We start from the raw sequence: 17,584 nt of genomic DNA on the forward strand, positions 1-17,584 counted from the left end.
TTTTTAAGTCTTTGACTTTAGTAAGGCAAAAATGAAATTAAGACTGTAAAAAGACTTTAAAAATGAATTTCTACAAATTTGGTTCCCATTTACAACAATTTCATTAACAGAGGAGTTAAGTGTAGATACAATGTATCCAATATTCATAACCACAGTAAAAAAAAAAAAAGCTAGCAATTTGTAGATTGTGAAATCCTTAGTAATACCAATATATATTCAAAACTTGTTCATACAGAACCAAGACCTCTCCTTCTCCATGTAAAAGAACACTTGTTAAAGATCATTAACAAAAACACCAATTAAACAATGGAAACTCATTTCATTTCACTGCGCCCAAAAGTAATGACACAAAATACTGGCTTAAAGAGGTAGATTAAAAAGAAAAAAGAAAACCAGATTCTCCATTCTTTGTCACTTTTATTCAGTAGTAGTATTTTTTTCCTTATTTTCGGTGCCAGACACGGCAAGGAGTGATTACAGCCAACTGTTATTAAAACATTTGTTCGCAACATATACCCCCTTTACCACTGACCCCAAACTGACTCATTTTGTGTGCTTTCGTTCTTTCTTTTTTTAATATACCACCACCAAGACTGGGTGGAGGGGGCAAGGGTAAAAGAGATGAAGGGGAAGAGTCCAGGAGGCCAGAAGAGGAGGAATGCTACAAGCCACAGTAAGAATGAGCTGTATTTAATTTAAAAAAGGGGAGGGGTGTACCCCACAAATGATACAGTAATGAGGATACACAATTAAATCCCATAAGCATGACTGAAGGCTTTCACTGTGTTTGACGTCATCACAATGGAAGGCATAAAAAGTGGAGTAAATCAATGTTGATACAGTCCAATCTAGTCCATTAGGCAAGATGGTGCAATAAGTCATTTAAATTAAAAGTGCCCTACCCTTACCTACATGGCTAGCAGACATGGAGAACACCACAGTGATGAATCCACAGAGATTTCTCCATGTAGCTATAAAAAATGTGTTGTCGAATGGCACATTGTCAAACACTGGAAAGGGGCGCCACAATGGACCGCTCTCTTTTTTAGGTACGAATGCTAGATTCAACTATCTCAACTAAGCAGGAAGTGGGCTCTTCTGCTGGGAATGCCAACCCTAATTCACTTTGTCTTGAAATATATACAGATTGTTTGTAGTAGCTACAGCAATGATATTTTCCTTGGGATGCCAGGCTGTATGAAGGATTTTCTTGTTGAAGTCTAAGCTGTCAACACTTATTTCATCTTTCTTTCGCTTGCCACTTGCACAGACTTTTCGTGGTTTCAGAACTGTGCGAGGTTTGTTGTTTTCCCGTGATGCTTCTAGGGTTATGTCTCGCTTTGTGTTCCTGTCAAACATTCTGAAGAAATTATTGTAAGATCCAGTCATGACAACACTGCAAAAGCAAATAGGATGCAAGTAAGTGAGCAAAAGTTTATTTCCAGTAAAATGATTCAGTGATGGAACCTAGCCTATTATCACATAGGAAATAGCTACTTCAAGCGGATCTGGATTTGGGGAGAGGGTTGCTGACACCAACCCAAGGACCAATTATTCAAATAAACTAGTACTAGTCTGGTACCAGTTACTGGTTTAGCTTGGATTTCTATTAATAGCTCCTTTTCAGGACTACCAAAACTATCACCAAAGTTGAAAATATTCTCGAAAATAGCTTCTTAGTAGTACTGAAATAATCTCTGCTGAATATATTTTTGCAACTACAGGTTTTGTGATTAACCAAACTGGTAGCTTCTTCAAATACCAATTGTGGGATCACAGGTTCTAAAACCCTTCGAAATTCATGGTATATAGCTATTCATAAGAAACCAATGTATTACTTTGTGATTTAAATTATCAACTACAGAATTTGCTCCCAGAATGTTGTCTGACTGGGAAAATGCTATCTTATGAATGCTTTTAAGATATCTGGGACCCTGGGTGGCTTAGTCCATTAAGCCTCTGCCTTCAGCTCAGGTCATGATCCCAAGGTGCTGGGATAGAGCCCTGTATCAGGCTCCTTGCTCAGCAGGGAGCCTGCTTCTCCCTCTCCCTGCAGCTTCCCCTGCTTGTATGTGCGCTCTCTCTCTCTCTCTCTTAAAAAACAAACAAAAACCTTATTCTGTGACTATTAAGAGAAGAATATAAATTTTTTTCTTCACAGGAAGTCATTTTACCTATTGCATTAAATACATTTAAAGCACTTTTTCTGGGGACAAGTATTTTTACAGTATCTGTTTAATCGTTGCCAAATTTTAACCTTACCCAGGGTACCTATGACAGTTCGACTTTCTATCCGTTACTGCTCAACGTTTGCTAAGTTTAAGCACCAACAAGCAAAACCTCCCAAATCTGAAACTATTAATTTAGAAAGGGTCTGGTGCTACTATTACATACCATGTTCTTCCACATGGTTTAAATTATTTTTGTAAATAAGATTACAGAATATCAAGAAACGGTTTAAAGTAATGCTTGAAAATAAGTATTTACATGTATCATACATTATATAGGTCATATATGAAATATAAATGATTATCAACTATTCAGTAATGTAAGTCCTCCAAAGGACACTTGACAACATTTTGATCAAGCTCAAATTGGTGCACATACCTGAGGGTAATAAACTCTCTTTTAAAATGAATTATGTATTTGGATTGGTACCCCCATATTATCTGAATTTGTGAGATTTTAATAATTAGGATACCTAGGTCGATGGCTCTTTGTAAATTTTAAAAGGTTTTGGTAGGTCAGCATTTCTATGGTATACCTGCCCAAAATGTGTAACCTGAATCAAATTATGAGAAAACATTAGGTAACACTCAGATTAAAAAAAGTTCTATAAAATCACTGGCCTGTTTTTCAAAATGCCAAAGTGGCAGTAGACAAGGAAAACATGAAGAACTACTATTCCAGATTAAAGGAGAACAAGACAACTAAATGTTATATATACTTTGGGACTGCATATTTGACTGGATTTTCTTCTCTGCTAGGAAGGACATGGCCAAGAGGGCTGGTGAAACTTTAACAGGCTCTGTGGATTTGATGGGAGGACGGTGCCACGGGAACTGTTTTGCTTTATATGACTGCCCTGTCACAATGTAGAAGAGACTCTTATCCTTTAGAAAATGCTCATTAAAAAGTTTAAGAGCAATGGGCCACCATGTTATTGGTTCACAAATAAAGTACGTGTATCTATTTGCGTGTCTTTACAGAGACAGATATAAAGGAAGAGACTGACACAGCAAACAGTAACAGAAGACCCTGAGTAAGGGCTAAATAAGACTGTGTCACTCTTACCAATTTTCCCCCAGTTTGAAATTATTTCAAAACAAGTCTTTAAACAGTAAGGGAAATCAAAAATTTCTTTCTGATAATGGAACCTAACTTAAAACTGGCCCAATATGTTTCAACAATGTGAGAAGAGCTGGTGCAGCAGTGTCATCAGATCCTAGTGTATCAGTATCTTCTTTCTCTTCCTGTCTGCAAATTTCTCCTTTCTCTTCTTCCCTTTCCTTCTTCCTTCTTGATGGCTTAGGGTTAAGCAGTGGCATTCAAAGGCAAACCTTTCTTGTTCTGAGTCTAGGTTTACTGTGGCCAGCCTATTTCTGGGTGTCATGTTACATTCAGATGAAGGTAATATTAAACATCACACCAAACGTAAGTGATCCGAATTCTAGCATCCTCTATAACACAGAACACCATGATACTTGAATGTTCTATCAAGCTTCACTGATTAAACTGTTCAAGTACATCTAGTGATCATGAAGGCAAGTTTAAGTAATTCCAAAACTGTCTTTTCTAATGTTTTCTGTTCTACTGGAACACAATAAATGGGAAATAAATATTGATAAGGAAAAACTAAAGATTAAGACTTACTTGTCCTTGGAAATAATGGTACTACACATTTTAATGATACAGTAAAAATGAAACATACACTGTGGCAAAGTTGTAGATTATAAAAACCCTAATTACTCAAGGTAATATGGTTAAAATGATATATGGTAATTCCACTTCTATGAGATACTGATGAGATAGCTGGAAAAAACTGTTTAATATTCCAAATGAAGTATCTATTGCCTAAATATTTCTCAAAAGTTTCATAGATGAGCCACCCAAGTGAAATTTCACCATTTTAACAATTGTCATGTCAAAGATGTCACTGCTCTGGTTCATAAAAAGGAATATTTAAAGATGTTTAAATCATAATTTAAGATAACTACATTTTTTGTGCATTTTCATATTTACTAATGAGATAAAGTTTAATTTTTATTTGCTATTACTGCTGTAAGATTATTGAATTTATTTCAAGCAAACTGAAGGAAAAATGAGGTAAGGATTTGTAATTTATGTCAATCATACTAGAAATGAAACAGAACATTTCTTTTCCTCCAATAAAAGGCCGATTTGAATGAGAAGTTCAAATTAAAATCAATTACCTGTCAGATCCATTCCAACAACATTCAAATTTATCAAATATGCAGTCATTTTCATACAGTGAACAAAGTTTACTTCTGAGGTATTCATGAACCTGGGTTTTAAATATAAATATATTATTATAGATATAACTTAACTTCAAGATCTGCTAATTGATATTAGAAAAATATTTAAACAAGTCCTTCTTATTTTTTTAAAGGAATATATAGACACACATACATACTCTGTAATCTTACTAAAACTCAACTCTCTTAGTAACAAACAATAAAGGCGTTTTATCCTTTTCACAAACAAATGAGCTCCCTTCCATGAACACACATTTTCCTACTGTAGGACAGAGAAAAATACCCTTTGGGGCATGACACATGAACTCTTTACAAGATGGACTAAAATATTTAGGCTAAAATACATTTGAAAATGGTGCAGATAATAGAGTAAGTAAAGACTATTGTATCGGTAGTTGAATATGTTAACACCTGTGATTAAAAGAATATTCAATATTGTGTTTTACTTCCTTTTTAAATATCATTTTTGGGCATAAAAAACTGAAGCCTACATTATCATTAAAGTGCATATGCTATGCAATTATAACTGACCATTAAGCAGCTTGAGGATTAGGGGTGTTAATCCCCCTGCACAGTCAAAAATGCACATATGGGGCACCTGTGTGGTGGAATCAGTTAACATCCCACTCTTGTTTGGCTCAGGTCATGATTTTGGGGTCTTGAGACTGAGCCCCATGTCAGGCTCCATGCTCAGGGTGGAGTCTGCTTCAGATTATCTTCCCCCTTCCCTGTGCCCCTCCAGTTTGCACTCTCACCCTCTCTCAAATAAATAGGTCTTAAAAAAATAATTCACATACACCTTTTGACTCCCCAAAACTTAACTACTAAGAGTCTACTGTTGGCTGGGGAGGACTTACTTATAACAAAGTTAACACGCATTTTATGTCTGTAGTATGTATTATGTACTGCATTCTTATAAGAAAGTAGGCTAGAGGAAAGAAAATGTTATTCAGCAAATCACAAGGAATATACATTTGCAGTACTCTACTGTTTTCATAGAGACAAAATATCCAAGAATAAAGTGGACCAACAATTCAAATGATGTTGTTCAAAGATCAACTGTATACAGTTACTCAAAGCATGCATCACTGAAAAAATCTTATCACCTGATATTCCTCACAGAATATCAAAAACTAATGAAAATGTACCTCTTTTTTGAAGTATAATTCACTAGGATTTCACAAGGGGATAAACCAAAAAATAAATAAATTTGGTATTTAAAATATACTCTGAGAAATTATGCATTTCAATATTAACACTGTTAAATTACAAAGGAGGAAAGTTCCAAAGCTTTTGTTGTGATGGGGTGGGAGGGAAGGGGTTGTCTCCATCTCCCTAACCCTCTTTACTTAGAAAGAGCCTTAAAAAAGAATTAATGATAGAAAAGAGTAGGTACCTTCCAAATGCTTAGAATTCCCTGTTCCTTATGAAGCAACCTAAAATCATTTTAAGTGTCCATTTCAACTTTTAAGTATAATGGAATGATTCAGGCCATGTCTATGCGACATTACGTGCAAATTTGTTAACTATGAGGAAATGCAACTCAGGGAGGGGTCAGGATAGAAGGCAAAAAAATCAGTAAGATCAAAATACCCTTTAGTCACACACAGCTCAGGAAGATGCTTATATAAATTCAACAACAGCTAAATCTGCATATGTTGAGTATAAAACGTAACTCTACTCTGAATCACTAATCCAATTCAGCATAGGCAGAAAAACTGCAAATTAGGTTAATCATAACAATTCAGCAAAGTTTTAGAATCCACGTACAGGGTTTCCCACCAAACAATTTTAAGAGTATGAAATTAAGATCCGAATCAATTTTATTCTCAATGGCAACCGGGGGTGGTGGTGGTAGTAGTGAGAAACACCAGGAGACAGATCACAATCTGGGAAGTTACACAAATGTAACTGAAAACAAAGCAGTATGTATCTCTTTGCCTTTGTTTCAACGTAGCATTTCCTTTAAAATTTCAAATACCATTAAGGAAGAATCTTTATAGTAGTTTATGTTTGTAAAAGAGGAGTAAAAGGCTTGAGAAACATCATTTTAATTTTATAGAAAACACACAACATAAAGAAGGTACCATTCACAAATTCTGTATTCTTTAAACAGTGTTAAGTGTCTTCTATACTGGAGTCTAGGGTTTACCCCAGGTTTCTGATTGCCCCCCATTCCTGTCCCCGGCTGTCCATGTCTTTATTCTCTTCTCCAGGAGAAAGGGATAGGGGATCAATGGTGGCTGACTGACAAGAGAACCCAGAACTAATATCCTACAACAGACAGCCGTACACTGGGCTTTCAAGCCCTCCTCCTTTAGCCTAAGACAACAGTCATCCGCCGAAAGGCAGAATGTCAGTCTATTTGACTGGGCATGCCAAAGTTAAGCTCTAGTTCAACTACAACTGCTCATACTCCAACCAAGATGGGCCACTCTCCGCAATCCTCTTCCCCACCTAGACCTTATTAGAGTACTCTTCCTCCTCACTTTAAATGCAGACAGCAGTGTGGAAAAATGGTGTCAACAGTGAACCAAACTGGTAGCAAAATCACACTTGAACTGAACAGACAACACAACCTCTATAAAAGTATACATAAAATTAACATATGGAAAAGCAACATACTTATGAATCTCTGAAGGAAAATGCCTAAGGGTCCACCATGCTGTATTGGGATTAACACATAGTACAAAATCCTTTTCTATGAAGACTTAGAGTAAATGGGTATAATTACTTAAGGTATAGGCTAATTGAAAGAAAAAACTGCAAATACCTGATATGTTTCCACAGGCCTGTTTTCCATATTTAAGTCCCAAATTTTGACTGACAAATAGTCTCTAGTCATCATATATCGACCACTATGGCTGAATTTTACATCAGAAATAGAGGAGATGATTTCAGAAAAAAAAGACCTGTTACTGGGATCTTCAGGTTCTTCAAACACTAAAAACAAGCAAAAAAAAATTTTTTTTTTTAAAGAGCAATTTGTAGAATATTCTGGCTTGGACAAAGCACTTGCTGAGACAACCATTCACAAACTTCCTAAGAGTGAGCTAGAGATGACAGGCTACTGCAGAACTGAAAAACATCTCTCTGACTATAAGAACATAACCTTCCCTGAAAGTTTCTTAAGGGGAATGACTTAACATTGATATTGAAGATATAAAAGTATACAGTTATCTTCCCAGGGTCCTATAGCTGATTTAGCAGAACCAGAATAGCCAGGACTTCTGACTTCAAAGTGCACCAGGTCTGTAGGTTCTGCATATACCTCCATAACTTTGCCTGTATGTTCACCACAAGGGAACACACCATCTATATTTATACCAGATTTTTTTTTTTTTTAGCGGCCAGGTATTTTGGTAACAGGCATGTACCCATTTTTACAAGTTTTAAAAACACTTAACAACATGAAGACAATAATAATGCAACCCCTTAATTTTTTTAACCCAGTGTTTTTTTCGAACTTTTTTTAAATCAAGGAAATCTCTTCTCAGAAAAATCTTCCTAGAAAGCTCAAAACAGAAAGCAACAAAGGGAGAGCAGGAGAAAAAGAGAAAAGGGAGGCAAGGAGGAAAGGAAAAAAAAACAAAACCAACTCTACTTAAGAGTTAGAGAGCCCAGCCCCAAGTCCTCCCAAAATCACATTCCATTTAAAAATATGTCCACTAGGACATGCTCCCAAGAAAGCCTTTTATGGTCTTCCAGTAGAATGACCTATAATGCCTCACGTGGTCAGGCAGTTTATTACCAAAGGGTACAGAAGGCCCTGGGCACACAGGTTTTCAGATCTGTAAACCCATGTAAATGTAGTCACTATGCCTGATGCCACTTTCAAAAAGCAGAAAATGTTACCATTTGAAAAAAAAGACAGAAAACACTTACGTTTAGAATGCCTATCACAGAGGGCAGAGGCCCTCATGTCACATAACCGAATAGTTCCTTTACTGCTGCTGTATACAAATGTGTTGCAGCTGTTTGGATGGAATTCTGCTGCTGTAATCACCTCTGTTAGCTCTTCCATATTGGCAGGCTTGATATCCACAATATCTGGATAGCATTTATTAAGGAATTTCCACTTAGAAAAAAGGGCAAATATAATTTTACATTTCTCAAGTTTGAAATTAATTCATAAACTTAACCACAAGTATTACTTTTGACTGCATTCTACTCCTTATAGGAGTACAAATACCAGAGGGATAAAAACTTCTAATGCTTGGGGAAAAAAATCTTAGAAGAAACCATGTTAGAATGTAGATGAGCCTCTTTTTTTGAGTATGATACAAATCCCAGAAGCCATAAGGAAAAGACTAAGTTTATCTTCCTATATTAACAGGACTTAGTGTAAATTCTAAACAAATGAAAAGTAAAAAGCCTCAAGGGGGTAAAAAAGGGAACCTATCTGCAACACAAAGGAGCTGATTCACTTAATATTTTTAAAAGTGCTTTAAGGGACACCTGGGTGGCTCAGTTGGTTGGACCACTGCCTTAGGCTCAGGTCATGATCCCGAAGTCCTGGGATCAAGTCCCGCATCAGGCTCCCAGCTCCATGAGGAGTCTGCTCCTCCCTCTGACCTTCTCCTCGCTCATGCTCTTACTGTCTCTCTCTCAAATAAATAAATAAAATCTTTTAAAAAGTGCTTTAAAAAAAAAACCCCATTAAATATATAAATTCAATGAAAAAATGAGAAGAGAACAAAAAGAAATAAAAATAGTTGATAAATAGGACTTTTCACTAACTAGACTGGTAATGGTGAAGGGAAACAGGCTCTTTTATATACTATGGGCAGAATATGAACTATAGTAAAGTGCTGATTTTTCAGATGATGTCTATTTAAAAAATACTACATTAACACTAGCAGCAATAACTACATGTAACAAGACCTTTAAAAAAGATACTTAAATATATTTATAAACAATCCTAGGTTTATATGTATATAGTATACTGTGTATGCCAGGTATGTCTGTATCACACACTTGTACATGTAGAGAAAAATCTCAGAAGGATAATATAAACAACGAAAGTGGCGTCTGGAGAAGAATTTCTATTGCCTTTATACCACGATGACTTCTATGAATTTCTTTAGTCAACCTTACTAAGAATATTTTTATAATTATAGATAATACTCTATAAATTTGTTTTATTAAAAACTCACCCATTAAAAAAGATTTTTTATAGGTAAAACTGTATTTAATATACATAGTAGTATTATAGCAAAGTATTTAGTACTAAGTACTAAACTTAGTATAATAGTACTTAAAATTCTAAGAATCCTATTTTTTAATCAATATATAATGGTCTTTACCAAAGAACTTCCCCCATTATTTAATCACTTAAACACAAAGAAAAAGTGTTATAAAGTAAGAAGCTACTTTTAAAAAGAAGAAATAAAAATACACAGAGAGATGAAAATAAATCTAGTATGGGGCACAACATGTCTTCTTTACCAAACACCAAAAAAAGAAACCAAACGGATACTAAAACTCCTGTCTGTAATCTCCAGATGCCAAAGATTAATCCGTAAATCGTCTGCAGATAAATATGTTTCATAATCACTATTAATAGAAATTGAGTTGATGTGATATGTATGAGCATTGGCAAATATTCTTCGTGGACTGGCCTCAACCATTAGGTCCATGGGCCTAAAGACTGGCACCTGTCAATAAGACACATGAAAAACAGTCATTACAAAATGCTCACTATTTACAATGGCATTTAAGGTTCAGTTCTTTATCCTAGTTTTTGAGGGAACACTATAGTATAATATAACAGTGCAGTACAGTAGTTTATATAGTGTAATATTACACAGATTTAGCTTTATAAAGCAACTGATGTTGATCTTTAAAGTGTTGAAATGAGAAGAAAAAGAAATAATTTGGTTAATTTACCTTCTTTTATAGATAGCAATATTATTAGAATTTGATGTGCTTTCTAGTTCCAATCTTTTGCTGGAGACTTGCAAAGCTAGATGGTTTCTGGTTTGGACTCGCTAAAAAGGAAATTAGCCCAGAACATCTAATTCTTAGTATTTCTTAGCTTGAACTAGAGTATCTGGTCCATTTTTACCTACTCTCTTATCTCCAAAGCAAATTAATCTTGATACTTAAGGTCAGAATAGCTCACATTCAAACCATTAAGGGCAAAAAACAGTGTGGTATTGTATAAAACGGTCTTGCATGGGGTCCTGGGTCACCCCCTGGCACAGACAGACCTTTATGTGGGACAGTTATTTAAAACAGGAATTTTTAATGTCCCATCTGGTTATAAACTTTCTGGGAGGGGGCAGATTATCGTTAATCCTATTCAAGTTCTGTTTAGGATCTAGAATATATAGTATGAATACAGAACACTATCAGAGTTACCATCATTTTTTCTTAAGTACTTACTCGTAGTGTAGTGACTGTAGTAGGATCTCTATACCTTCCATCTTCCTCTTTCAAGTTATACCCTTCTGGTCTTTTGTCCCTTTCACTGATTTTCCATAATTTTATTGTTTTATCTGGAGAGAAAAATGAAAAAAGTCCTCAAAAAAAGAATACTGCTAATAGAAGAAAAACATTTTAAGGCATATTCAAACACACTATTTCATACTTCACCTAAAAGGATCCCAAGAATACAATCTCTTATATGACTTAATAAAAAAACAAATTTCCTATTACCTGGCAAATAAAGACACATATACATAGAACTACAATACAGAAATGACAAACTATACATTAGTGGCACTCAAGGTACCATTTTTTAGAAAGATTGTATTTATTTATTTATTTGAGAGAAAGAGAGAGCAAAAGCAGGCAGAGCAGCAGGCAGAGAGAAACAAGCTCCCCACTGAGCAGAGGCCTGACACTGGGCTTAATCCCAGGACCTTGGGATCATGGCCTCAGAGCAGACACTGAACCGAGTCACCCAGGTGCTCCTCAAAGTACCATTTGGTATTTAAGTCAAGTCACAGCCAGGTCCTTGTCCTTTAAAACTAATTAATCCTGGAAGAGGGTGTTGTGTTTGTGTGTATAAGCACCTACATGTATGTAAATACAAACACATATATACACATACACATTTTTTTTTTAGAAGAACGGAGTTATTACTATAGCCTATATTATCTAGAATAAAAAGGATAAAGGAGTATCCATTTCCTTTATCTCCTAGGATTTCTAACAGATCCTACCAAAGACTCCACAAATTCCTTCAAAGACTGGATGCCTCTGTTTGAATCTACCTTTCCCTGTTGTATTAGGGATTCAAGTCAAGTTGGTCAGGGTCTGAAAAAAAAAATGACCAATTAAAAGCTGTGTCCCAAGTTCTTTAAGACAAATTCCTAGTATCAAGAATATATTAAATAGTATTTTTATTTTTTAAATAAATGCTTATTTTGAAGTAAACTTTGACTTACAGTAAAGTTGCAAAATTGTCCAAAGTGTTTCCATTCTACGCTTCACCCAATTCTTCTAATGTCAACATCTTAAGCAACCATGGTATATTTGTTAAAATTAAGAAATTAACATTGTATATTACCACTAACTAAACTCTAGACTTTACTCAGAATGCACCAGGTTTTCTCCTAACAGCCCTTTCTGTTCCAGGATCCAAGCAACACTGGATTTATTTGTCAAGTTTCCCTAGTCTCTCTGCCTTTAACAATTTCTCAGACCTTCCTTAGTTTTCATCATCCTGACAGTTCTGAGAAGAGCGATGCAGTATGTTGCTGTTTTCACATGATCAGACTGGGATTACTGGTTTTTAGGAAGAATACCAGAGGTGCAGTGAAGGTATACAAGTATCAACATGACTTTCCCACTGGAGATGATAGCTCTGTTCACTTGGTTAAAGCAGTATCTGCCAGGTTCCTCCATTTCAGAGTTAATTTCCCCCTTGTCATATTCTAGTCTCTGGCAAGGAATCTCTGAAGTCCAGTCCACACTTAAAAGAACAATTAAGTTACAGTCCCTGTGAGGAGCATCCATCCATAAATCTGAAATTCTCCTGTAAGAAGCATCTCCTCTCCCGGCTTATTTATTTATTCAACTAACTGTTTATTTAAATCATTACGGACTTGTGCATGTTTATTTAATACTTTGGTTATAATCTTCGAACTGCATTCATATAAAAGTATCACATTCTTAATGGTCCTTTCATAATCCAAAGGGTACAATTAAAAAAAAAGTAAGTGTATAGAGGTACTTTCTAATACATTGTCTCACAGAGAGGTACAGGACTCCTCTAAGCCTACCACCTCTCTCTGCCGGGTAGTGAAGAGGGTGCTAGCCAACCCTGTGGATACCCTTTGCAAGGATGAAGTGTAAGAAGAAAAACACTGCTAACTTTACTAACTTGTAATCTATTGTATCTAAACCCCAGTAATCTATAGTTAAGTCATGTGTTTTCTATGTAGTATGTCTAGGTAAAGATTTATGTATTTTAGGATATTCTACTTATCCCCAAATGTAGTAAGTCAAGCTTAAACTCTTAATTTTCGGGGTAATTATCTAAAAATAAGGATGAAAAGCTTCTCCTTACCCAATCTCCGAAACTGTCTTATGGCCTGTCCAAATTCATCATCCTTACCAAAGATCCAGATAAAGAAATCACAATATACTTACCAAACTTTTCAAATAAGATGTAATTAGTTTATGGTTCCTAATAGTGTTTTAGGAAGAAAAAAAAAAATTTTTTTTTAAATCATGAGAAACTGGGTAAAAAGGTTTTTAAAACGTATTACCAAAAAAGTTGTCACTTAAGAGGTTAAAAAAATTGGGGAGTCTGGGTGGCTCAACTGGTTAAGCATCTGCCTTTGGCTGAGGTCATGATCCGGGGTCCTGGGATTGAGCACTGCATCAGGATCCTTCTCAGTGGGAAGCCTGCTACTCCCTCTGCCCCTGCCCCTGCTTGTGTGCTCTTTGTCAAATAAAATCTTAAAAAAGGGGAAAAAAAAAAAAGGTTTAAAAAATTTAGTAACATAGGGGCGCCTGGGTGGCTCAGTGGGTTAAAGCCTCTGCTTTGGCTCAGGTCATGATCCCAGGGTCCTGGGATTGGGCCCCCGCATCGGGCTCTCTGGTTGGCACGGAGCCTGCTTCTTCCTCTCTCTCTGCCTGCCTCTCTGCCTACTGGTGATCTCTGTCTGTCAAATATATGGATAAAATCTTTAAAAAAAAAATTTAATAACATAAACAGGATAGAAAAGTACTATACAATTTCAGTGCAATGCTTGGGAACAAGGCAGGTCAGAAATAAAATATTTTAATACGTGTAACAATTTTTTTTAAAAACCAAATTCTTAAGCTCTGTAGTAGTGACTTTTTTAGCTGTAGTTTTTGGCCTATTGGAGGAATGTGACAATAATCAAACTCCATAAGACTACATGAAAAATTATGCAAATATACATATTTTTCTATAAGGTGATTACTGGATTCCTCAAATCTGTCATTTCTAAAAGGTTAAGAACCACAGCTCTATGGTGTTTCCCTGAAGTGCCAATACTAACAAGTAAGGGTACCTGGGTGGCTCAGTCAGCTGAGCATCTGCCTTTTAATCAGGTCATGATGTGGGGGGTCTTGGGATCCACCCCTTAGTGAGCCCTGAGTAGGGTTTCTTGCTCAGCAGGTAGTCTGCTTCTCCCCCGTCCTTTGCCCCTTCCCCCTCCCCCGCTCATGCACTCTTTTTCTCTCTCACACACACAAATAAAACCTTAAAAAAAAAAAAAAAAAAACAAAAAAAAAAAACCCTAACATGTAAAAAGGGTTCCTAAAGTCCATAAGCCCCAGTGTTGGTCTCACCATAAAAAGAGGATTGGGGCAGGGAAGACCGCGCTACCATGTTTCCTTTGTGGGAATGCAGCTTTATGATTAAAGAGATTCTTAACAACAAGCTGTTAAAATACACTTTACTCGTAAACTTTTTATTACTCATATATACAAGACCCATGGTCAACAGGTTAGAGGTGGACATTACTGCTATGAGGAAGGGTTGAGGAGAACTCAGAGAAAGCAAAAGGAGATGAAAGAGAAAGAGTACAGCCACCTGAAGAAACATTAAATGAACTAAAACTATGAAGTTATTTAAGTAAAACCGATTTGGGAGACATGGGACAGTGTATGATGACCGTGGAAAGCCAATGCAAAGAAAAAAGAAAGAAAGATTACTTTCGGTCAATCACAGGTGATATGTTTAGTTCTGTTTTCCACCAATCTCCCACAGGAGTTTATCTTTTATGAGTGGAAAGGCCTGCTGTTGTATGTGGGGGAGAGGTATTATTTTGCTCAATCTCAGAGACAACTATACCAAATAATATAAAAAATATTACTTAGATTTAAGTGCTGCTGACATTCTCCCATGGTTATTTTCTCTCTTCTTTAACAATAAAGCTTTCCAGATACTGCTTAAGCTTTAGTCCTTCCATCCTTTCCCCATCCCACCACATCCAGACACAGAAGTCTGTAAAATTCCTACACTGGTTTTATCCTTCCAAAATGGGCTCTATTTTCTAGCTAAAAAAAATAATAATAAATAAATAAATAAAAAATTACACAGCCCCAAATAAATGTATTTTCTTTACTATTCCTTAACAGTAACAACAAAAGACAGGAACCTACAATGCCTTGTGCAGTGCCCTTTAAAATAATTTGTATTATTAATCAAGGACTCAAAATTTACATGGTAAACATATTGGGGAGAGACTGCTGTTTCCGTCTACAGAAAAATACTACATAGAGTCACATACTTGAGACAATTCCCAGTGGCCTCTCCCTCCACTGAGCCTTTGAAAAGCTTACTGCCTAGAAAAGCTTGTCTGGCTAAACACTGCCTTGTGTATTTCAAATCAGAGAGCACGTGGAAACCTGCATGGAAGACAAATTTGAGTATCAACAGAGAAGTTAAAAGTTAAAAGGTAATTAAGACTTAATCCATAAACGAACTGAAATGGGATTTGTTTCCAAACAATACTGAGAAGGAGGGGAAGTGGAAGTATCTGAAAAAACAACTGGTTATGAACTCAGACCTGCTGAAGCTGGCTGATGGGTACATAGGGCTCCCTTATCCTAGTCCAGCCTGTATTTTAAATATTTCCCTTTATAAAAAGAAAAGTAATTTATCCCATAAGAAATGAACTGCCAAAATTAAGAATTATGAATTATGTATGTCCCACCACACTTACTGGGGGCATTTATTTCCAAAAGTAGAAACCATATGATTAGATTATGATTTTATGTGAAAGAGCAGTATCTGAAGTGCTATTTGAAACAGCTCAGTTTACCATATAAATGAAAACTGAACGAAGATTAGAAGCCAACATACAACAGGAATAAACACAATTCCTCCATCTATAATGCTCTAAGTCCTAAGCTTTAAATCATTTATTTTTCTTTTTTCCATTTCATTTTATTTTCTTTTAGTAAGGAGAAGAGAGGCAAATACAGTGATATGAGAAGAGAGGGGGTAGAGGGTTTTGGTGGACTGGCTGGGGAGAAATTTGACCATGAGAAAAACAAAATGGACATCTAAGAGGAAGTAAACGTGAGGTGTTAGCTAATGACACTGTGTTAAGGACTTGACACATTTAAGAACTTGAAAAAGTGGGTGATGAGGCCTAAACAGGATTAAAGGGGCACTTTGCATTTTCTACCATGTCACCCCAGAAGTTTCCCGAGTTTATAATCAGCAAATGGTAAAGAATGGTAAGGTCTACCAAGTATTAAAATCTGATTTCATTAACAGTGCCTTATATATCAGCCTCAATAAAGTTTTAATTTAAACTTTTATTACAGACAATGGCTAACCAGAACCTAAAAGTCCCCCTCAATCACTGTAACAGTTATCTTCAGACCCAAGCCCCCGAGAATTAACGAAGTCACAAAAACCCAGAAGAAAAAATTTCGAAGAACAAAAAGAAGGTGCCTGTGTGATTCAGGTCATGATCCCAGGGGCTTGGGACTGAGGCTGGCATCCAGCTTCCCTCCACAGGAAGCCTGCTTCTCCCTTCCCTGTCTCTCATAAATAAATAAAATCTTAAAAAAGAAGAGAAATGTTCTTCAACTTGTCATGAAGTACTTTAGATTCTGGTATTCTCTTATTTGATAACTTTTCCTGAGCAGACTAAGAAGAAATCTTCTCCCACCCCTGAGGTTTGTTAGGAAGAAGGCAGAATGCAGACTCCAGTTTGTATCCTTACTGTACAATGGATCAAGTAGGAAGGGTGCTCCTCTACAAGTATCCTGGAATGGAGACCATCCTTTGATGGAGTATTTTATATTTATAGTTTGAGATATTCTTTGGAGAGTTTAGGCACATTTTAACATTTATGAGAACTTACTACGCATACCAGGAATTTTATTTACTACCCATTACAATACTACTACATAGATATTACCATCTCCAGTTTGCTGACAAGGAAAGTGTAACTCAAGTGCTATAACCTCTCCAAGGCTAGTAAGCCAAGCTGGGACAAGCCATACCTGATCTAAATCCAATGATCAAGTCCCTTTTTTTTTCCCACTACAGACTGTGTATGCACAGTCTCTAGTGGAAAATTATAAGAAAATATATAAGAAAACGGACACCTGAGGACATTTTTGTGGAATTTAAAAACTAAGAAGAGAATTTAAAAATGGAAGACAAAAAAGAAGAATTTACACATTCCCTATGGGGAAGACATATTTCCAAGTGTCTATTTGCGGAAATCTCCGAACACCTATTCCTCTTTGTAAAGGGCTAAGTATCCTACAGGACATATGTAGACAGTGGGCATACAAAAGGAAAAAAATTAACACTTACCATTGGTAGACAATAAAAACTGAGCAGCATTTTTCTGGGGTAACCACCTAATTTTGTTGATCTTTTCTTCTATTTCTAAACTTTTCAAGTAGTCAAACTCTGGTTCATGGCTCTGAAAGGTGCTGTAAACATTATATTCTCCTCTGCTATGAGACTGGATTTTGTTCTAAAATGGAAACAAAAATATTTGGACCATTGTTGAAAAATATTTCAAAAAATAAACATGCAATCAATTTCCAACAGACCTTGTAAAATGCCGGTTAATTACTTGCATCTTAAATACAATTAAATTGTTTTTTATATTTAAGGCCTTCAAGGA

General features: G+C 35.9%; 1 protein-coding gene across 2 annotated transcripts in view; it reads right to left on the reverse strand.

The window, feature by feature from the left end:
• Nucleotides 1-397: 397 nt before the first annotated feature.
• PPP2R2A (protein phosphatase 2 regulatory subunit Balpha) overlaps nt 398-17,584 on the reverse strand; it is an 88,716-nt gene continuing 71,529 nt past the window's right edge. For both annotated transcript variants that reach the window (XM_044225118.1, XM_044225119.1), the window contains 7 exons: nt 17,266-17,431; nt 10,884-10,996; nt 9,976-10,153; nt 8,382-8,546; nt 7,270-7,439; nt 4,434-4,525; nt 398-1,396 (listed from right to left, as the gene is read on the reverse strand). In XM_044225118.1, the coding sequence (XP_044081053.1) occupies nt 1,117-1,396; nt 4,434-4,525; nt 7,270-7,439; nt 8,382-8,546; nt 9,976-10,153; nt 10,884-10,996; nt 17,266-17,431 (1,164 nt within the window). In that variant the 3' untranslated portion in view covers nt 398-1,116. The remainder of the gene's footprint in view (nt 1,397-4,433; nt 4,526-7,269; nt 7,440-8,381; nt 8,547-9,975; nt 10,154-10,883; nt 10,997-17,265; nt 17,432-17,584) is intronic.

This window comes from Neovison vison, chromosome 11 (assembly GCF_020171115.1).
Source record: "Neovison vison isolate M4711 chromosome 11, ASM_NN_V1, whole genome shotgun sequence".
In the NCBI taxonomy this organism is placed as follows: Eukaryota; Metazoa; Chordata; class Mammalia; order Carnivora; family Mustelidae; genus Neogale; species Neogale vison.